Here is a 21150-nt window from a genome sequence, read left to right as displayed (position 1 = left end):
CGCCACCTGGCGGCCGCCACGAGAGAGCGGAGAGCGCGCCCAGCGCGAGGGTCCGCGTCCGCGGGGCCGGGATCCCGCGTGGCGGGCAGGCTAGGAGGAGCCCGGCTTGGAGAGCTGGGAACCGCGCGGCGCAGAGCCAGGCACGACTCTGGGTTCACCCTCTGCGAGACCCCGAAACCCGGTGCCCTCGCTCGCTGGCGGCGGCGAACGCGTGCCCGGGGCGCTGCGGGGCGCGCGGCGACCACAGTGAGCACGCGCGCCCGCGCCCGCGCCCACCCCGCGGAGCACCCCGCACCGCCGCGAGCGCGCACGCATGCCCCGACGCTCGCCCGCGCCGGCCGCTCTCCCACGCCGCGGCCCGCGGGCTCACGAGCCAGCCGCCTGCGGTGGAGCGCGCAGCACGCTGCTTCCACCTTCACCTGGGGCGTGGGGACGCCGCTGCGGCAGCACCGCTCTCACGGGTGACCCCCTGGAGGGTGGGGCGTTGGGGGTCCGTGCGGCTCAGGCCCCTCGGAGCAGGCTGGGAGCGCTCGGGCCAGGCCGCTCCCACCTGCCGGCCGCGGCGGCCAATGAATGCCTGGTCTGGTGATGTCATGCCCCGACTGGCCCCTGGTGACGAAAGTCCGAGGTCACCCATGAGGGAACCAGCGCAAACCCACCCGCGGGGATTCCAGAAGTTTCCACTGCAGCAGCGGAGTGCGGCCTCGCCCCGCAGCCTTGCGCGTGCCACCACATTGGCCTTCCTCTTCAGGTGTCCCCAAGTCACCTCTTACCCCGGGGTCTCCTTCCTCCATGGGGGAGCCCCCCTCGTTTCCACTAGAGAGTCTACGTTCACATCTCCATTCCCACAGGTGTCCCCTCATCCTCAGGAGTGTCCCACGTCACCAGTGCCACCCGGACCCCTGAGGGGGGTCTTCAGCCAGACTTTCATGTGCCGCTCCTCCCCTGCCACCCCTGTCTGTGTTGTGGCCAGGGATACTCATTTATTTGGGCCCTTCGCCTTGGGATAACTTCTCCAGCCTCGACTGAGGCTGTCAGTGCGTCCAAGCGTGTCCGTCCGTCTGTGAAAGTCCGTCCCTGCGTTCGTCTGTCACTGTCACTGCATGAGACTGTCCGTCTTCGTGTGTCTCTCTCCGCGGGCTCTGTCCGTCTGTCACGTGGGTGTCTGCTCCGCCGCTACAGGTCTTTGGGTCGTGTCTGTCACTGCGTGTCTGTCGTCTGTCGGCGTCTGTCACTGGATTGCTGGATTGCGTCTGGGCCCCGGGGTCTCTGGTCTCAACTCCGAGGGAGGGAGAGGGAGGGGAGCTGGCAGCCCGGGGAAGCGGGAGGGGCGGGGGCGGAGACAGTGGGCGGGGGCGGGCGGGGGCGCCGCGCGACCCGGAGGGGGTGTGTGCGGGGGGCCGGAGGCGGCGGCTGTCAGAGTCGGCTCAGCCTGCGCCGGGGAACATCGGCCGCCTCCAGCTCCCGGCGCGGCCCGGCCCGGCCCGGCTTGGCCGCCTCAGGTGAGTCTGCCTCCCCGTCCGGGACCCTCGCCCCGGCGCGCGGCCCGTTCCACGTCCGGGAGACGGTGCGCTCCCCGGGGCATCCAGGCCCCCCAGCGGGACGGGCCTGCCCAGCGACCCCTGCCCCCCGCCCCACACTCACCGGTAACTCTTCCCTCGCCGCCGCACTTGCCAACGCCCGAGCGGGAGCCGGTGCCCCGCGGGACCGGCCACCGCCTCTCATCGCGAATTCTTGCGGAGACCCCGAGCACCCCTCCCTCGCTAGCCCCCAAGTCTGGGGCACTGCAAGACACCCCGATTGGGGCGGAACCCGAGCTGCTGCGCAGGTTCTTGGCGCCGGCTGGGCCCCCGCATCCCGAGAGCCGCGAGCCCAACCCCCCCAGCGCAGCGCCCAGCCGAGGCCCCCTCCGAGGCCCAGGACCCCTTTCCCGCGGAGACTCCATCTCTATTTTTGGGGAAGGGGAGGCTCAGCGGAAGCCCCGAGTTATAATTAGCGGCACTCGGGTTTCCTAGTTAATCTCCAGCACCACCACCACCCCTAGTCCAGGGCGGCGGGGGCAGGGTGAGGGGTGCCCGCCGGGCGGGAGAGGGGGGAGTTCCCACCCGGGGAATTTTGATCCCTTGGCTGGAGATGCCGGAACCGCAACAGCTGCTGCCCCAAAATAGCGCCCCTGCCCCTGCCACCGGGGATCTCCGGAGCTCCGGGAACACAGGCGTCCTGGCTCGCCCTTCAGGCCCCTCCGCCATGCCCGTGAGCCGCCAGACCCCCACCCCAAGTTCCCGGCTCGGGGCGGGGAGCGCCGACCTTTTCTCGGTCTCTACTGCCTCCCGCCGGCGGCGGCGTGCGCCGCAGCTTCGGACAGATGGGGGCTCGAATCCTGGGGTTCAGGACTGGCGAGCCTGTTTGCGGGGAGCTAGGCTAGGGGGTGCATAGCTGATGGGAACCGGCGAGTATCAGCACGGTGCCAAACAGTGGACAAGGCTGGGCAGGGTGGGGTGTGGTGTGGGGTAGGCAGGATTTGGGGTGCCTCAGGACCTGGGGCTCCCACCCTTGAACTCCCAAGCCACCCCTCAGGACCCAGCCCTGGCCAACACAGGAGAGACTTGGGCAGAGCCTTCACGCTGCCTCAAGCTTCCCCAAAGGCCCTGCCTGTCAGTGAGGGCCGCGCCCCTGTCTGGTGGCCTGTGCAGGAGACTGCGGCCTCTGGTGCCCGCACTGCACACACGGAGCCCAGCCCAGTCCACCCAGCCTGGGAAAGGAGGTGAGGGTGGTGGGTCCCCTGCAGGGCAGGGAAGGATATTCCTTGGCAGGACTCATCTCTGTTTCCTGCATTTGTCTGGGTATGTGTGTCTGCCTGATCTCTGTCCCCGCCTTGCCTGCTGGCCTGTGTCCTTGTCCCTGCCTGTCTCCCTCCCTCCCTCCCTCGCTCTCCTCCTACCCCACCTCCTCTGTGGCTCAGTGATAACCCTTGGGCAAAACTGTTCCCTAATCTCCTCCCTCCTGGCCGCTCAGGCCTTCACCCTTCGCCTTTCTTTCTCCCAGCAGACGCTGCCTGCCCTGCAGCCATGAGGCCCCCGTGGTGTCAGGCGTCCTCCCTGGCTTCCCCACTCCTTCTCCTCCTCCTGTCCCTCCTGGGAGGAGGGGCAGGGGCTGAAGGCCGGGAGGACCCAGAGCTGCTGGTGACAGTTCGAGGTGGCCGGCTGCGGGGCATTCGCCTAAAGGCCCCTGGGGGCCCTGTCTCTGCTTTTCTGGGCATTCCCTTCGCGGAGCCACCTGTGGGGCCCCGTCGCTTTCTGCCACCAGAGCCCAAGCGGCCCTGGCCAGGGGTGTTGGATGCTACAACCTTCCAGAGCGTCTGCTACCAATACGTGGACACCCTGTACCCCGGTTTTGAGGGCATTGAGATGTGGAACCCCAACCGTGCACTGAGTGAGGACTGCCTCTACCTCAACGTGTGGACACCATACCCCAGGCCTTCGTCCCCCACCCCTGTCCTCGTCTGGATCTATGGGGGTGGCTTCTACAGTGGGGCCTCCTCCCTGGATGTGTATGACGGCCGCTTCCTGGTACAAGCGGAGGGGACTGTGCTGGTATCTATGAACTACCGGGTAGGAGCCTTTGGCTTCTTAGCCCTGCCGGGGAGCCGAGAGGCCCCAGGCAACGTTGGTCTACTGGATCAGAGGCTGGCATTGCAGTGGGTGCAGGAGAATGTGGCAGCCTTCGGAGGGGACCCAATGTCAGTGACGCTGTTTGGGGAGAGTGCAGGCGCTGCCTCAGTGGGCATGCACCTGCTGTCCCCGCCCAGCCGGGGGCTGTTCCACAGGGCTGTGCTGCAGAGTGGTGCACCCAATGGGCCCTGGGCCACAGTGGGCATGGGAGAGGCCCGTCGCAGGGCCACACTACTGGCCCGCCTTGTGGGCTGTCCCCCGGGCAGTGCTGGTGGCAATGACACAGAGCTGGTAGCCTGCCTTCGGACACGACCAGCTCAGGACCTGGTGGACCACGAGTGGCACCTACTGCCTCAGGAAAGTGTCTTCCGATTTTCCTTCGTGCCTGTGGTGGATGGAGACTTCCTCAGTGACACGCCAGAGGCCCTCATCAATGCAGGGGACTTCCATGGCCTGCAGGTGACTAGTGGCTGGTGGGGGTGGAGCTGGGTCCTCTGGGTCCCAACAGCCCCACCTCTCCCCCCAGGGACCCAGGCATGAGGGCCCCTCCAGACCCACTCCCAGAGATCCAGGCTTCTGGGCCCCGTGGTCACCCCCCACCCCGAGGACTCAGATCCCAAGGTGGTCAGTGGGGCAGAGAGGAAAGGAACTGGGGGTGTATTTCCTCTTACTCTCCATCCCTTCCCCAACCTCGTACTCTCTCCCTCCATGGTGCTGGGTCTGTAACTGTTCATCTCTCTGGTTCTTTGTCCATCTGTTTCTGTCTGCCTGTCTGTCTGTGCCTGTCCCTCCATCCCACCCTCCACCCCCAGGTGCTGGTGGGTGTGGTGAAGGATGAGGGCTCCTATTTTCTCGTTTACGGGGCCCCGGGCTTCAGCAAAGACAACGAGTCTCTCATCAGCCGGGCCCAGTTCCTGGCCGGGGTGCGGGTCGGGGTCCCCCAGGTAAGTGACCTGGCAGCCGAGGCTGTGGTCCTGCATTACACAGACTGGCTGCATCCTGAGGACCCCGCACGCCTGAGGGAGGCCCTGAGTGATGTGGTGGGCGACCACAACGTCGTGTGCCCTGTGGCCCAGCTGGCTGGGCAACTGGCCGCCCAGGGTGCCCGGGTCTACGCCTACGTGTTTGAACACCGTGCCTCCACGATCTCCTGGCCCCTGTGGATGGGGGTGCCCCACGGCTACGAGATCGAGTTCATCTTCGGGCTCCCCCTGAACCCCTCGCTAAACTACACCACGGAGGAGAAAATCTTTGCCCAGCGACTGATGAGATACTGGGCCAACTTCGCCCGCACCGGGTCAGCAGTGCTGAGGGGGAGAAGGCTCCAGGGTCGGGAGGCAGGGGGGACCCGCAGACAGGCAGACACACGGACACAGAGAGGAGCAGCAGGAGAGAAGCAGGAAAGGAGAGCTGGAGAAGGAAATCAGGATGGGGCATCCAGAGAAACTGGGGTGGAGGCAGAGGAAGGCGAGGAGGACAGGTGGGCAAAGAGAGACCAGGACAAAGGACTTGGCAGTCACAGCGGGAACTGCAGAGCTGGATTAAGTGGGACTAGTGGTGATTCATTAGCTGTGACACATTCTCCCTAGCACACACACCAGTACCTGGCGGAAGAAGGGGACAAGCAATCCAGCATCAGATGGGTGCTGTAGAAAGACAGTGTGATGTTTGTAGAGACAGGACCAGGCCTGGTTACGCCGAAAGGGTCCAATAAATCCTAGCAGTTTCTTTAACGGGAGAAACAAAGAGGAAGATGGAACAGAGAAACTGAGGGAAGGGCAGAGGAGACAGAGGAGAGAGAAGGGTTGGGGCCCTGGCGGTGCGACGGCGGTGAGAGGGCGGCAGAGCAGCAGAGGACCCGCCGGGTGGGGATGGGCCCGCCGTCTGCGCCCACTGCCGATCTTCATTCCCCGTCCCCACTCCCTTCCCCCCGGGTGGGGCAGGCCTGCTTCAGGCTGAGTCTCCCCTTTCCTTCCGCAGAGACCCCAATGACCCCGTCGACCCCAAAGCTCCGCAGTGGCCACCGTACACGGCGGGAGCGCAGCAGTACGTGAGCCTGGACCTGCGGCCGCTGGAGGTGCGGCGGGGGCTGCGCGCCCAGGCCTGCGCCTTCTGGAACCGCTTCCTACCCAAATTGCTCAGCGCCACCGGTACGCAGGGGCCAGCAGCTGGCAGTGGCAGGGAGGAGGGGGAGTACGGGGCGCAGAAAGAGGGCAGTGGGAGCCGGCCAGGTGTAACCCCTCTCTTCTCCCCCCAGCCTTGGAGTCCCCCTGCACCTGCTCAGGCCCCGCCCATGGGGAGGCTGCCCCGAGGCCCAGGCCCGGCCTCCCCCTGCCCCTCCTTCTCCTCCTCCTCCTCCTCCTCTCTCGGCTCCTGCGGCTGTGATCTGGGCCTTTTCCCCCTCCGGCCCCAGGGGCCCTTCCTCTAATGAGTGGTCGGACCGTGGGGAAGGGCCCACTCAGGGACCTGCGACCCAGCGCCCCCTCCCTCCTCAAACCGAGAGACTCAAACTGGACAGGGCGGGTGGGGGGGTGTGACCTGCCACCCGTCTCAGGGACCCACACGCCTTTGTTTAAATGGAAATGGAAAGCCAATATTCTTTTATAAAATTATCCTTTGGAGCCTGAGCCTGATGTTGGAGGGAGGAGGCCCGGGGCTGAATAGCACCCCCCAGTGGGGCTATAACCGTCAATCATTTCTGTCTTCTCTTTTCCCCACCAACCCATGGACCCTCCCCCTTCTGATCCCTTATGTCCCCCTCCGTCTTCCGGTCATTTTCTCCTCTATCCTTCCTGCCATCCGTCTCTGGCCCCGCCTTACTCTCACCCTCCCTCTCGCCTTCCGTCTTTCGCACATTCTCCTGATCCTCTTTCCACCATCTCACGTGGTCTCTTACATTTCTCCTTGTCCTCCCTGCACTCGTGCCCCCCCACGTCCGTTCCCCGACCTTCTTCGTGTCCTACCCGCCCCCTTTCCCTTTGCCGGGCGCGGTGGCCGCAGACACGCTGGACGAGGCAGAGCGCCAGTGGAAGGCCGAGTTCCACCGCTGGAGCTCCTACATGGTGCACTGGAAGAACCAGTTCGACCATTACAGCAAGCAGGATCGCTGCTCAGACCTGTGACCCAGGCGGGACCCCCTCGTCCCCCTGCCCCGCCTGGACCCTTAGCTGTATATAATATTTATTTAAGGGCTGGGATATAACACAGATGAGCCCCAGACCCTGCCCACCCCACCCCCGACTTCCCCGGGGCTCCTCGTCCTCTGCATGTCTTGGGCTGAGCTCCCCCCGCGGTGCCTTCGCCCCTGTGGGCTGCCAATAAACTGTTACAGCCACAGTAGTGTGCGCGACTGGGGAGCCGGGGGTGGCGGCAGGACGCCTGAATCACTGGGGCTGAGCGAACGCACGCGTGGGGACAGAGGCCGCCGAAGTGGCGGGCCTCGGAGGAGGGGCGCTGGCTGCCTGCGCCGCATGACAGCCACCTAGGCGAGACCGGGCCCCCGCCCCTCGGGGCGGAGCTCGCGCCTGCGCAGTGAGGCCGGCGACCCGCAGGCGGGGCCGGAGCTGCATTGTGGGACCTGCGGCGATCGTGTAACCCCGCGGTCGCAACTTGCTCCCTGCGCTGGTCACTGGAGCCCGCTCTCCGGTCCTGCCGGCAGCCAGCCTAAGACCCAGGGCCGAGAGGAAGTGTTGGAGCCCGGAGTTCTCCCTGGAGTTCGCTCTGCGTCGCCAGGAGGACGTGTCTGCCTGGCCTCGGACCTCTGCTCCCGCCGCTTCCGCCGACCGCCCTGGAGCTGTTGAAGGACGTCCATGTGGGCCTGGACCCGCCATGCCGCGGCCCCGCTCGCCTGGCGGTCCTCTCGGGCCACTACCTCTACTATCACTACGGCTGCGATGGGCTAGACGACCGGGGCTGGGGCTGCGGCTACCGCACAATACAGACGCTGTGTTCGTGGCCAGAGGGCCAGCCCACGGGTGTGCCTGAACTGGCCGCCGTGCAGAAGGCCCTGGAGGACATGGGCGACAAGCCCCCCGGGTTCCGGGGCTCCCGGAACTGGATCGGCTGTGTAGAGGCCAGCCTCTGCCTCGCTCACTTCGAAGGGCCTCAGGGGCGCCTGTGCCACGTGCCACGTGGAGCGGGGATTCGGGGGCAATTGGAGAGGCTCTACTCCCACTTCTCAGGGGGTGGGGGCCCTGTGATGGTCGGGGGAGATGCGGACGCCCAGTCCAAGGCCTTGCTGGGAGTCTGCATCGGGCCAGGCACAGAAGCCTATGTCCTGGTATTGGACCCTCACTACTGGGGCCCTCCAAAAACCCCCAGTGAACTACAGGCTGCTGGGTGGGTGGGCTGGCGGGAGGTAAGCACAGCCTTTGACCCCAACTCCTTCTACAACCTGTGCTTGACCAGCCATAACGCCGAAAAGCAGCAGCATGCCCTGGACTGAGGGTAAAGGTCCCAGAACTGAGACTGGCTCTCTGATCCCATACATGTGCACCTATTTACCACAAAGGGGTCCCAGCAAAGCCTGAGGCCTTGAGCATCAATAAAAAAGTGGCAAGGCCCAGCTAACATGGCCTGGCTGACATTTGGGAGGATTTGGGGAGGTATATAACAGACTGCATCAGGAGTCACTATGGAAGTGCTTTTATTCGTGGTAGGGCTGTTCGTACAAAAAATTCTCAGCTGGGTGGGACAAGGCAGTAACAAGTTCAGGTGGTACCAAGAGTGAGGAAAGTGGACGGCTCAAAAGAAATCAACATCGTCTGGGGCATCCAGGTCACGATATTCCACAATGGCTCGTGGGTCTCCACGAACCATCCTGTGAGGTAAGAGGTGAAACAGGATGAGCTGAGGGTTCCTGAAAGGGAGTTTGAAGGACACAAGAAAGCTTGGACATCTTAGCTCATTCTTACCTGTTTCTAGGTTTCCCAGGATAACCCCCCTGGCCTCGAAAGGCATCATAGTTCCCTCGGCCAGCACCATATGGGCCATGGGGGTACGGAGGACCTCCTGTGGGGACTGCAGGGCGGACAGCACCAGCTATGAAAAAGATCAATGTTGAGTTGAAAGCCTATGACCTTCAACTACATCCTAGCTAAGTTTTCTTTCTCCCAGTCCCACACAACCACCAAGGCCTTTCATCTCCCTCCTATACTTACCTCCGTAGCCCAAGATGGGGGGCCTGGGCTGACCATAGGGCATCAGGCCCTGGGGAGTCTGGTGTGGGTAGGGGAGTCCCGGGGTCAGGCCTGGGGGGAGTACAACACAGACAGGGACATGAATTACTGCGGGGGAGGGGGGAACTAACTTCTAGGGCTGTGGCCTGAGGGGTGGGGCAGAAACTCCTCAGGGGATGACACATTAAAGAGAAACAGGAGTCCGTGGACAGTTAAGGTAGAGGGAACCTGCAGACCCTCATGGATCGTATCTTACTCTGGGCAGGGCCAGGTGGCTGGGCTGGCTTGATCTCAGGCAGAGCGGGGCGTTTGGCATCGGTGAGGAAGTTGTTAAAAAATGCCACCTCCTTCTTTACTTCCTCAATTTTCTCCGCATGCTTGTTGAAGATATGTTTGCGTACAAACTCAGGACCCTGGGTGGAGAGAGATGATCAGGACAGGGCAGGTTACGTGGGTTCCCTCATTCCCAGGCCCAACCTGGAAGGATCATCAGCCTCCCTCCTGCCATCCAGCGAGCAGTACCCCCCACCTGGCTCCCACCTCCTTTCTCAACCCACCTCCTACCATTCTACCCAACCAATTTTCTAACATCCCAGACCTTGAATTTCTTGCCACTAAGAGGACACAGCCACTTATCCTTGCCCAGTTCCTGGGTGTTAGAGGTGACAAACTTTTCCACTTCCTGTTCAGGGTCTTTTCGACCCATCTTCTGGGCCTCTTCCTCTGAGAGAGACTCTCGCACACTCAACAATGGAGTCAGCTTCTCCTCAAATGTCTTCTGCCACTCTAGCACTGTAGTTTGGGAACAGAAAGGAAGGCTGAAGGAGAAAGCCAGAAGCAAGGATAGGAGGGGGGAGGGAACCAGAGGAGGGGTGGCAAAGGACTGCCACCTGAGGACTAAAGGCAGCTGGGGAGAAAGAGGAACAAAAAAGGGAACAGGGACCTGGAGCTCACCTTCTCCGTGACTGATGCGGTTGGGTGGCATGGGCCCCCGAACGTGGATTATGCCACAACGATTAGGCATTTCATCCTCATTGGGGTACTCACAGGTGTTATAATAATCTAGAGAATGCACAATGCGCAAGTAGAGAAGGAGTTTGTCCAAAACCTAAGGGAAACAAGAAGCCCTTAGTTCCCTACTCTCGCCCCTCAGCCACCCTGAGCCTCGCCCCATGTGCTGCAGGCACCTTGATCAGCTTCTCATCCCGCTCCACATTGATCTCAGCCGGGTTCCCTTCCTTAGGAGGCTCCTCTGGGGGGGCTCCCCCGCTGCTTCCCAACAGCTCTTCCTCCTCGGCACTGACTTCTTCGATCAGGTAGTCGGTGATATTCTTCAAGATCGGGTTTTGCGAGGGCAGGCTCTGGTAGGGAGGAAGACGGCCAGGTGAGGCAGAGAAAAACCTAGCATAGGTAACCCAGGAACGTGTACATTTGAAAAGGCAATGTGAGGGGCAACAGAGTTCGGGGTTATCTTCGCCCCCTTAGTATCTCCCTTCATTTTTGTACTTGTTCTACCCTAGCCCACAAATGATCACTCCGTCAGTCTGTTCTGCTGGAAGCTAAAGGAGGTACTACCCAGACAAGGAGGGGCAAACCAGTGAGCAGGCGGAGGATACAAGGGGTCAATGCTACAGATCAAGCGAGGTCAGAGGTGCCCACAGCAGATGAGGTGGTATCAGCTGCTTTTGAAAAAAATCCCATAAGGGAGTCACTGACTGTTGGCAGGGGAGGTGTCCCTGGTTCAGAGGCCCAGAGCTGGGTCCTATCATCCAGTGTATGGATCAGCTTGGCTGCCAGCTTGATGTCATTGCGCACAATCTGCTTGTGTTGGGTAATGCCATTAATGTTGCGGACGCGGCGGGTCAGGTCTCTGTTCACACCAGGGCTCAGCTCGCACTCCCGGAGCTGGAGGAACACAGAATCAGAAAGCTCCCAAAGCTTGCCTGAGAAGCAGCAGCTCAAAGACTGGCGCCTCTTGAGAGCACCAGTAATTGAACACTGGGACCAGATATGTCTAGTCCGTAGTAACAGCCCCAGAGCCCAGCCCACAGACGAGAGTAAACAATTAATGGGAGTGACTGAACAGATGAAAGAGAGCACAGAATGAATGGACCAACAAATGAACAAAGAAGTCAGAAGTCATGCAGGCTTGGAGACCCACATTTTCTCTTCCCCAAGACAGTCCCATTCCCAGCACTCACTCGAATATTCTGCAAGTTCCAACAGATTTCTTTAATGTTCACACTACGGTCAAAAGTTACCCAGCCACGACGGAAAAACCTACACAAGAAAGAAAATGTCAGCTGGGTCCAAAGTGGGAATGGTGTTGGCCATTAACCTTCCCTCACACCTTCTTGCCAAGGTACCTAGTTCCTCACCTCCTTTCTGGCTGGGGCTCCGATAGTGCCACACGCATAAAGCCTGGGTATCTTTTACAAAGCTGCAAGAAGCAGAGGAACAGAAACCCCACTTAATGAATCAAGGATTTGCTTCTTCCTCCAATCCCCATTGTCCTTAAAACCCTGGGAAACTGCCTTTCAATCCTTCCCATCCTCAGGCAAGAAAAAACCAGTCATGGGCTAAAGAATGCCAGCACCTGAAAGCACACGGTGCAATAAGGACCAGCCCTTGAAGGGCACAGGCCCAAGGGAAGGGGGTCTCCCTGTTAAGTGAAATAGGGGTATCTATCAAAGGTAGTGCCGATGCCTTCTCTCCACCCTGCCAAAAGAACATATCCTGGGTATCAGCCCCTGCCCTCAAGTTCATTTTCCCACTCACAGAAATGATCTCAGCCCTGGAGATATTGGGCGCGATGTTGCGCATGAAGAGAGAGCATGTCTTATGCAGGGGTCGGGGCTTACACTCCAGCCCTGCGGCATCCTTAGGCTTCTCCCTTTCTTCTTCCTTGGGCTTCTCCTTTTCCTTGAGTGCTTCTTCTATGCAGAAAGTGGTAAGAATTGGTGAATTTTTATTATTGATTTTGGTAGGAAAGAAACAGAAGCTGTTACTGTCCCCCATCAGAGAAGTCTTCCCCTAAAAGCCACCTCCCATCAATTTCACCAACCTCTCACCTCCTGCCACCCCCATTAAGTAGGAAGAGAATAGACTAGAAGTAGAAAATAAAACCTACCAGTCTCCTTTTCCTCCTCAGCATGGCCACTCTCGGACTCAGACTCAGACTCAGACACACTGCCTTCGTCAAAGCTATCGTCACCACTGTGCTTCCTATTCCGCTTCTTGCTGCTCTGTGAGAGCCGCAGCAGAGGGGATGAGTTAAGTAACCCGGACTCCAGCCCAGCGTTCTGACCCCATGGCAAGAGACACCTTACTTTTTTAGCTTCCTTCTCAGAGTCTTCTTTTTTCTCCTCTTTGTCCCCATTACCCTCAGATTTCTTAGTTTTGTCATCATTAGAACTGTCATTTTCAGCCTACAGGTAGAGACAATTGCTGTGGGCCTTTATCAGAGGGCCCCCTCCCACCCAGCACACCTGAGCCCGGAGCCACACCTTTCCCCCGCCCACCCCGTACATGCAACCCCACCTGCAAAGATGCTCCATTCTCTTCCCCACACACTCCGAGGCAGCACTCAGAGACCCCATTACTCAGACCTGTTTGCCACCTTCTTTCTTGTCGTCCTTATCGTTGGTCTTGCACTCTCCTTCCCCCAGGCCTGGTCCAGCCCGGCCTTCCTCTTTCTTGGTGGGCTCCCCGGGCTTCCCTGCCTGTTCCTCCTCCTCCTCTTGCTCCAGGATGCGAAGGTCATTCTCTGTGCCTCCTTCCATCTTAATCACAGCTACCAACAAAGGGAACAAGGGTTACAATCCAAGGGCCCTGTGTTTCTTTCAATCTGCTATTTCCCAACCAAGATCTTGGTCACCGTCATACCACAACTCCTAAGGGGCCCAGATGTCTGCCACCCCTCCAAATCCACACACCTGCATCCAGCATCTTGACAATGGCATCAGCTTTGTCTATGTCCAGAAGCAGATTATCAAACCAGCCACTCTCCATGAGGGACAGGAATACCTTTAGTCGGTTTTGCAGGGCCCCCCGGGCCTCCTGCCGACGCTTCCCCACCTCATCTGGGTGGTACTTAGACCGAAACCTAGGGAGGAATTGGGGGAAGGAAAGACAAAACAGTCACTAGAGGCCAGGGCCAGGATGTGAGGAGGGGCCCAGAAAAGTCTGGGCATAGTCCCCATCCTCTCACACCCATAAAAGGTTAAAAAGCAGAGAGATTAGGGGGTAGAGGTGCACTAGAACCACCCAACGACCCAAAAGGAACCAGAGGTTGTGCTCCAAGATGATTTGGGGGAGAACCAGGAACTAAGAGCTCTGGATTTGGGAAGACCAGTGACTACAGGGGGAGGCCAGAGTTGGAAAGGCAGATTTATCACCCTGAGTCTCTGGGAAACACTAACATAGAAAGATGTTTCCCACAGCTTCAGAGAGGAAGGCTCAGGAAATAGTAGACCCTGAAGAACCTCCCTCTCCTTGACAACCCCAAACTACCATCATTAAAAGAACTGCTCCCACCAACTCCCTCCACCCCTGGGTGGAAGACAGAGGGAAACCTGAAATGCACCAGATAGGAAAAAGCCAAAGGCAGGACACCTCTCTCCCCCCTCGGGAAGATAAGCAAGATGGTGAGGGGACAGGGAAAGACCAAAGGGAGAAACTGAAGTGCTATTATAGCTTCAGGTACTGCCCACAGGGATAGAGAAAGGAGAGGGCTAAAGGATTAGGGTGGAGCATAAAAAAAATAAAACATTTCAAATAGGACCTCAGGGGAAAAAAACAGGCAAAATTAGGAGTATGAGAAAAAGGAGAAATGGAGGAAAGGGAGAGTGTGAGAAAGTCCCAGAAATCAAAAACAAAGAGAAAAACTAAAGACCAGACAGAGAAACTGGAAAAAAACAAAAACAAAAACAGAAGAAATGTTAGGCAGGGAGCAAGAACAGGAACAGAGAAAGAAAGGAGATTAAGATAAAGACATGTACAGCAATTAGAAAGAGAGGACAGCAAAGACAGAACAGAACCACAAGTGGAGCATAAGAGGAAAGGAAAGCCGCAGGCGTCACCTCCAGGATCTTTACCTTGGCCGCTTGGTCAAACAGAGCTCAAGATTTAACTAGCGGCGCCCAGGGCCCATGCTGGCTGGTGGGCCACCGGCTGGCTCCTGGCTGGGGCGCCCGGCCTAGATGCCCCACCCCTGCGGGACTCCGCGGTGGGGGCCCTGACTGACTAACTACCTGAGCAATCACATTCAGCTAAACCGCTGCATTGTGCACAGCAGTGCCCTGCCTGTCTGCCTGGCCGGGGCACCGCGGCTCAGCCCAGGGGCTCATGTATGGGCTGGGTATGGTGGGGGTGGAGGTGGGTTTGCTCCGAGCTCCGTCGATGAGCGGGTGTAGTTCCCAGTTCTGGCTCTTTTCAAGGAGGAGGAGCAGAAAGAGGATGAGGAGGAGGAGGAGGAGCAGGAAGGGGGGAAAAGATGGTTGATTAAAATTAAAACATCCACAAAAAGAAAAAAAAAATTAAAATTCTTTTCTGTCAAATGACCCTGAGATCTTTGCTTTACTTGTCTGGATTCACTCGTCGCTTTTGGGAGGAAGCCACAGCCACACAGGGTCCTGGCGATCAGGAATGACAATGACCCAACTTGCTGGTAGCAAGTGGGAAGCAGCTTGTCTGCTGCCCCAAGAGGCTTGGTGGCTCTGGCCAGCAGCCTGGAGGTGTCCCACTCTCTGAGGACAGCAGGAAAGGGAGATGGGGTGGGGGCCGTGGCAGTTGTTTAAGGGGGAGATCCCATCAGCCAATGCTGTTATACTTCCCGTCCCCCACCCCCAGGAAGTTCCAAATAGGGCAAAATGGGAGGACAGGGCTGCAGCTCCACTGGTGGGGCCAGGGGACACATGCCAGGGAAAAGGTAGCAGGGAAGTAGGGACACTCACCACTCCTCATCTTTATGAGCCAAGAAGAAATCCTGCATCTGCTGCCTTCGAAAATCCAGCTTATAATCATTATACCGCTTGACTGCCTCCGTCTCATCCACAGAGTCATCCAACGAGAGGAGAAACTCCTTGAAGCTCTTCATTACTGGTGGTGGCACACCCAGGTCGATCTCTGCGATGCTGCCCAGCCTAGGGGGAGCCCCAGTCAGGAAGTCTTGGTTGTAGTAGAAAAAGGTGGCGGATTGTAGGGGGCCAAGGTAGCCAGCTGCCCCCTTCCTTTGCCCACCATGGACATCACCCCAAGCACCAACTGCTACCACCCCACAGGCCCTGCTCTATGTGTCTACCCCACTGCCTGGCTCCAGCCATGGCCTTTAGCAACCCGATCCCACCCTGAAGCCTGCCAACTCCCTCCTCCTAAGAACCCCAGAACCCCAAGTCTTTACCTGGCCTGGATAGGCAGTACATGGTGCTGCATGATGTGGACATCTGGGTGGCCCCAGGGCTGAGGGGGGCCATAAGTTGGGCCCCCACCCCCCCCAGCATAGGGCATCTCGTAGCCACTGTGGTATGGGTCAGAGCTGTGCTCATCCCTGAGGGTGGGAGACACAAAAGTCAGACAGAGAAGGGAACCATCTCTCCAGAGCACAAAGGTGAATGGGACAGAGGGAGGGGCATACACAGAATGTGGTCTCACCCAAGGGTTTAAAGGGGCAAAGAAACAATGGGTGCATGGGAAATCTGAAAAAAGGAAAAGATTAAGGTTTTAGCAAAGATGAAGACAGAGAGCTCAGGCCCAGGTGGAACTGAGGCTAAGGAGAAGAGAAAGAAACTACTGCCGTCTCACCAGTCTCTCCTCATGCGCTTCTGTGGGGGGCTGAGTTCATGGCGGGGAGGCGAGAAGCGCTCTCGCCGATTCCGGTCATAGTCACGATATTCACCCCGACTGCGGCGCTCACGGCCACGGTCCCATTCTCTGGAGGTAGGAACAAGTGAGGGAAATGAAAGATATAGCTGGATGTGCCCTGGCACACTCCTGGATAGGCCCTTCCTATCCTACCTGAGACACCTGACTAAAAGCCTAAAACTAGACTAAACAGAAAAACACTGTTGCCTAATTCCATGACTTTACCCAGTACCCACAAACTAATGGCTCTCGAATCCATTCTCCAGCCTGGCCTTTTTCCTGTACTCCAGACCCACATTAATAATCCCCTACTAGAAGTCCACTGTCAGAACTGAGACTGTGAATCCCACCACTGTGGGCCCAAGCTTGTCTCCCTCCTCTCTGCTTCGCACTCTCAGTTGTATCAATTTACCACTGTCCACCCAGTTATCTAACATTACCCTCACCACTAATTTCCCATTATCCTGTTAACCCTCCACCTCAATGCCTACCAACGCTGTCCTCTTCTTTGCTATTATAACAAACACAGGCCTAGTCCTCACCCTTATCATTTCTCCTGGAACTGCAGTAGTGGTTGTTTACCTGTCTCTGGTCTCACCTCTTCTACTCTACTGTCAAGGTAACCTTTCTCAAACACAATCTGATCATGCCATGCCCCTGCTTAAACGTCAGTAAACAACACTGTTTAAAATCTTGGTTCCTGGGGTCACTGCAGCTTCTCCAGTCACCAGCCACCCCCATTCCCATCTTAACAACAACCAAAAAAAAACCCTTTGCTCTAACCCAGTGGTTTTTGAACTTTTTGGTCTTAGGACCCCCATATACTCTTAATTTTTTTAGTAGAGACGGGGTCTCACTGTTGCTCAGGCTGGTCTCGAACTCCTGACCTTGAGCAATCCACCCGCCTCGGCCTGCCAGAGTGCTAGGATTACAGGCGTGAGCCACCGCGCCCGGCCTATACTCAAAATTAAAACAAAATTTCAATACCTACTAATTTTAAAATTGTCCATTAATACAAATTGTGTGCTTTTACGAAAAGTGACTGTTTTCCAAAAAAATTTTGGTGAGAAAAGTAGCATTGTTTTTGCATTTTTACCAATCTCTTCAAGGTCTGGTTTAATAGAAGATAGTTTCTACATTCAATCTGTTGAGATATTTTGTTTTGGTTGAAAAACATGAAGAAAATCTGGTTTCACACTGTATGTAGCTGGAAAAGGGAATAGCTGAATAGCCTTTGCAGATAACTGTGGATATTCTCTTTTGATACTAACCAAAGAAGACTTAGTTTCGAAAGGCCAGTTAGTTGGAGCCCCAGCTCCATGGCTCATGCCCATAATCCTAACACTTTGGGAGGCTTGCTTGAAGCCAGGAGTTCAAGACCAACCTGAGCATCGTAGTGAAACCATGTCTCTACTAAAAAATTTAAAAATTGTCTGGGCATGGTGCCGCCCACCTATATAGTCCCAGCTACTCTGGAGGGTGAGGCAGGAGGACTGCTTGAGCCCAGGAGTTTGAGGCTGCAGTGAGCTATGATGATATCACTGCACTCCAGTGTGGGAAACAGTAAGACTTTGTCTAAAAAAAAAAAAAACCACCCGCACTAAGGAACAAAGGAGGGCTAGGTGGAATGTTCAATCTAAAACCATATCAATGATCATTTCATACTTTGCTACGTTAAAATCTATTGTTCTATCTTGCTCTTTGAATGGATCTTGATGTTTCATACAATATCAAAATACCATATTCATCAGCATCACTACCTATCTCATCAAAAAAGTCTTTAAGTACTAAAAAGCTCTTAAACTCATACTGGTAAATACAAGTTTTCCAAAATTTTAGTTTTCACCACAAAGTGCCACTTCATCATTGCCAACAAACACTGACAGCTTTCTTTGAAGTAACAGGTTCTCTCAACTCATTTTCAAGAAAACATCTGCCAAACGCCCAAGTATGAACAACCACTCTGACATTAATTCAAGTAAAAATGGCATCCTATGGAAAAAAGCTATTAATTCGGCTCAAACTCAATCACAGAAAGGCTCTTGTTCAAAGTAACCACTGCACTTCTATATGCAGAAGTGCTTTATGCACACTTGTTTCATCACATGTACTAAAAAGACAAGAGTCCAATTTTAAAAAATCAAAATTTTGTACTGCCTCATCAAGGACAATAACTGAAACAGGCTTCTTTTTATTTTTTTTTTTTTAACTCTTTGGTGTCACCATCTTGACACCAGCAGTTTTACCCATCATTGTTATAGCACCGTAAGTCAAATGGCAACACCGTGAAAATGCAACACCGTGAAAATGACAAGTAACATCTAAGTATTACCATAAAAAATAATTTTAGCCTTGCAGACTCCCTACAGTCTGTGGACATTTTGAGAACCACGACTTTAACCAAACTGGAATATGTGCTCTTCTCAGCACACAACGTTATGTCCACAACTCCAAGCTGTTCGCATTATCCATGTCTGGGAAATCCCCACTCATCTCTCCAAGTCAAGCCTAGGGTCACTTTCCTGCAGCTCTGACACACCAACTCCTTTACCCTGAAAACTTGTCCCTCAACACTTACCATCTTTATGATGATCTCTGTTGAGTCAGAGTCTCGCTCTGTTGCCAGGGATAGAGTGCCGTGGCAGCAGCCTAGCTCACAGCAACCTCAAACTCCTGGGCTCAAGGGATCCTCCTGCCTCAGCCTCCCAAGTAGCTGGGACTACAGGTGTGCGCCACCAAGCCCAGCTAATTTTTCCTATTTTTAGCTCCCTAGCTAATTTCTTTCTATTTTTTTTAGTAGAGACGAGGTCTCACTCTTGCTGAAGCTGGTCTCGAACTCCTGACCTCAAACGATTCTCCCGCCTCAGCCTCCCAGAGTGCTAGGATTACAGGCGTGAGCCACCTCGCCCGACCTTATGGCTTGATTTTTGAAATGCCCTGAAGATCACATCAGCAATAAAGCTAAGAAAAAGTTTTAAATACAAAAAAAGCACTATTTATACATGCAGGGAAAGTGTGCATTTTATTGTTAGTAAATCATACTTCCAAAAGATTGCTTCACAAAAAACAATGATATAGAATTGATCTGACTGGAGAGGTTGTCAGACCAGATCTCTGACAAGATATGAATAAATTTCTTGTCATTGTTTTGCTAAAATCTCGGAGTTCTTTGGGCAGTGCTAATTGGTTAATTGATTATAAGATGTGGTTATTGCCTTTAGGATCGCTCGAGGTCAGGAGTTCGAGGCCAGCTTGAGCAAGAGCGAGACCCCCGTCTCTACTAAAAATAAAAATGATTTGGATAGCTAAAAATATATAGAGAAAAAAAATTAGCCGGGCATGGTGGCACATGCCTGTAGTCCCAGCTACTCGGGAGGCTGAGGCAGGAGGATCGCTTGAGCCCAGGTGTTTGAGGTTGCTGTGAGCTAGGCTGACACCACGGCACTCTAGCCAGGGCAACAGAGCGAGATATGTCAAAAAAAAAAAAAAAAAATCAAGCCGTAGCTAGACTAGTACTCTGGCCAACTGCAAATAGGTTGAACCACATTAAACAGTCAAATGAGCCACTTCATATGGTTCACCCTAATAAAATTATAAGGGAAAAGCAATGAGGGTGGGGTGGAACGGAATGAAAGGGGGGCAAGATTAAGTTAAAAAAAAAAAATAGAGTCTCACCGGTCATTCCAGTCGTCCCCTCGACGTCGTTCATCTCTCTCGCGGGAACGGTCATAGTCGCTGCGTTCTCTTCTAAACTTGTCCCTGCGCCTTCGATCATACTCGTCATCACTGTCACCCATGGCGTGGTCTGAAGAGGCCTGGGGCCCAGAGAGGGGTGGTCAGGGTGCTGAACAAGGACCCGTGGAAGGAAGGACAGTCCCTCAGGGGCAGCACAGCCGCCTACCTCCCCCCAAAGCCGGCCTTCCGCTGCCCCCGCCACCCTCGGCAAGAGGATGGCTCCGATACTTCCGCTCGCCCCAAGAGTCTCCGTATTCTTCCCCGTGGGGCCCCGGGCTCCTGTCCCTCAGACCTGCACCAGCACGGTCCCCCCAGGCCTCCTCCCCTCCCCCACCTGGGAGCGGCCGCGGCCGTTGGATTCGCGCTCGGGCGGGCTTGTTTTGAGGCGACCTGGGCCTCGGGCGAGAGACGAAGACGGCGAGGAGGGTAAGAGGGAAACGCGGGGCTCTCAGCAAACGGGCCGAAGAAAGGCCAAGAAAATACGACAACCAAAGCTGAGCGGTCGCGCGCGCCGCTCGCGCTGCGCCTGCGTCGCCCGCGGAACCGGACCTCAGAAGCACAAACCCCCTCTCGCGACCCGAACTGGAATTTAAGCGTCGAGCGAAGAGTAGGGAAAACAGGGAGTGATGGGAAGGGGCGGAGACACGGAAACCTCGCGCGCCTTCTGAGACGAGAACTTCAAGACCGCGAGGAACTACGGGAGCCGGGCTGGCCGAAGCGAGCCCTCTGGGCGTGCGGGGAGCGCTTCCTCGGGCCGAGGGTGAGGGTCGCGCTCCTTCAGATGTGCCCTGGGTCAGAGCCAGCTCGCATTCTGCCATTGTGCTCTACTGACCGTTTGCTTGGGGCGCCTCCTGACCTCATTGGGGGTGGTTTCGCCCCCTCGCTCAGGGCACGGGCTTGGGGAGCGCGGGCGTTCAGGAGATAGAAGATAGAAGCAACCATCTTAAAGCATCTCCTCCCACCATTTTCTGCTCCCACCAGAGAACCAGCCTGTATTGGTCCCACAAAATGCCTGAAAAATCCTTTGTTCCTGTTCTTTGACAAAGGCGTCCCAGTTTTAAACAAAATGGGCAGACCTCAGATTTAAATCCCAACCATTACTTGGATGAGACAGGCTGCAGGTTACGGTCCTGAGCAACAGACAGTATCTGGCTTTCTCCAGATTAAATGCACCACCCCTCACACACCGGTAACACCAAGTCCCTTCTCAATGAATTGAGTGTGACACTTAAAAACAGGAAATGCTGCAGCCTTGCTCCCAGCACTGGGGGGGGGGGGGGTATCTTCACACCAAACTACATTAAAAAGTGCAGTACAGGCGGGGCGCAGTGGCTCAGGCCTGTAATCCTAGCACTCTGGGAGGCCGAGGCGGGCGGATTGTTTGAGCTCAGGAGTTCGAGACCAGCCTGAGCAAGAGCGAGACCCCTGTCTCTACTAAAAATATAAAGAAATTATATGGACAGCTAAAAATATATATAGAAGAAATTAGCCGGGCATGGTGGCGCATGCTTGTAGTCCCAGCTACTTGGGAGGCTGAGGCAGGAGGATTGCTTGAGCCCAGGAGTTTGAGATTGCAGTGAGCTAGGCTGACGCCAGGGCACTCTAGCCTGGGCAACAGAGCCAGACTCTGTCTTAAAAAAAAAAAAAAAAGTGTAGTAGAGTTGGGAAAAAAAAAAAACTGCACCAGAGCCAAGACCCTGGTCCCA

The 21150-nt window shown here is 56.2% G+C and overlaps 3 protein-coding genes across 7 annotated transcripts; 2 read left to right on the top strand and 1 right to left on the bottom strand.

Moving 5' to 3' along the window:
- Window positions 1-1415: 1415 nt before the first annotated feature.
- On the top strand, window positions 1416-7005 carry ACHE (acetylcholinesterase (Cartwright blood group)). 2 transcript variants are annotated; one of them, XM_045541486.1, is made up of 5 exons: window positions 1416-1502; window positions 3049-4130; window positions 4484-4968; window positions 5652-5821; window positions 6672-7005. In XM_045541486.1, exons 2-5 carry the CDS (start codon window positions 3069-3071, stop codon window positions 6791-6793), a joined length of 1839 nt encoding a protein of 612 aa, XP_045397442.1. In that variant the 5' UTR covers window positions 1416-1502; window positions 3049-3068; the 3' UTR covers window positions 6794-7005. The 2 variants fall into 2 exon arrangements, with proteins under 2 accessions (XP_045397442.1, XP_045397441.1); XM_045541485.1 differs by lacking the exon at window positions 6672-7005 and adding an exon at window positions 5929-6292.
- A 201-nt stretch (window positions 7006-7206) lies between these two features.
- On the top strand, window positions 7207-8229 carry UFSP1 (UFM1 specific peptidase 1 (inactive)). The gene has a single exon (XM_045541483.1). The coding sequence runs from the start codon at window positions 7687-7689 to the stop codon at window positions 8113-8115; it is 429 nt and encodes a 142-aa protein (XP_045397439.1). The 5' UTR covers window positions 7207-7686; the 3' UTR covers window positions 8116-8229.
- A 70-nt stretch (window positions 8230-8299) lies between these two features.
- SRRT (serrate, RNA effector molecule) lies at window positions 8300-20061 on the bottom strand. 4 transcript variants are annotated; one of them, XM_045541482.1, is made up of 20 exons: window positions 19779-20061; window positions 19385-19524; window positions 15650-15778; window positions 15249-15395; window positions 14803-14991; window positions 12784-12953; window positions 12457-12641; window positions 12178-12276; window positions 11979-12093; window positions 11627-11784; window positions 11227-11288; window positions 11050-11128; window positions 10565-10753; window positions 10036-10209; window positions 9803-9956; window positions 9447-9640; window positions 9105-9261; window positions 8831-8932; window positions 8585-8711; window positions 8300-8434 (listed from the first exon to the last, which is right to left on the bottom strand). In XM_045541482.1, the coding sequence occupies exons 2-20, from the start codon at window positions 19504-19506 to the stop codon at window positions 8425-8427; spliced, it is 2562 nt and encodes an 853-aa protein (XP_045397438.1). In that variant the 5' UTR covers window positions 19507-19524; window positions 19779-20061; the 3' UTR covers window positions 8300-8424. The 4 variants fall into 4 exon arrangements, with proteins under 4 accessions (XP_045397438.1, XP_045397437.1, XP_045397436.1 ...); XM_045541481.1 differs by having other exon boundaries at window positions 8300-8490; window positions 8831-8920; window positions 19779-20060; XM_045541480.1 differs by having other exon boundaries at window positions 8300-8490; window positions 11627-11781; window positions 19779-20060.
- Window positions 20062-21150: the final 1089 nt, after the last annotated feature.

This window comes from Lemur catta, chromosome 2 (assembly GCF_020740605.2).
Source record: "Lemur catta isolate mLemCat1 chromosome 2, mLemCat1.pri, whole genome shotgun sequence".
Taxonomy (NCBI): domain Eukaryota; kingdom Metazoa; phylum Chordata; class Mammalia; order Primates; family Lemuridae; genus Lemur; species Lemur catta.
This window is presented reverse-complemented; position numbering and strand designations above follow the sequence as displayed.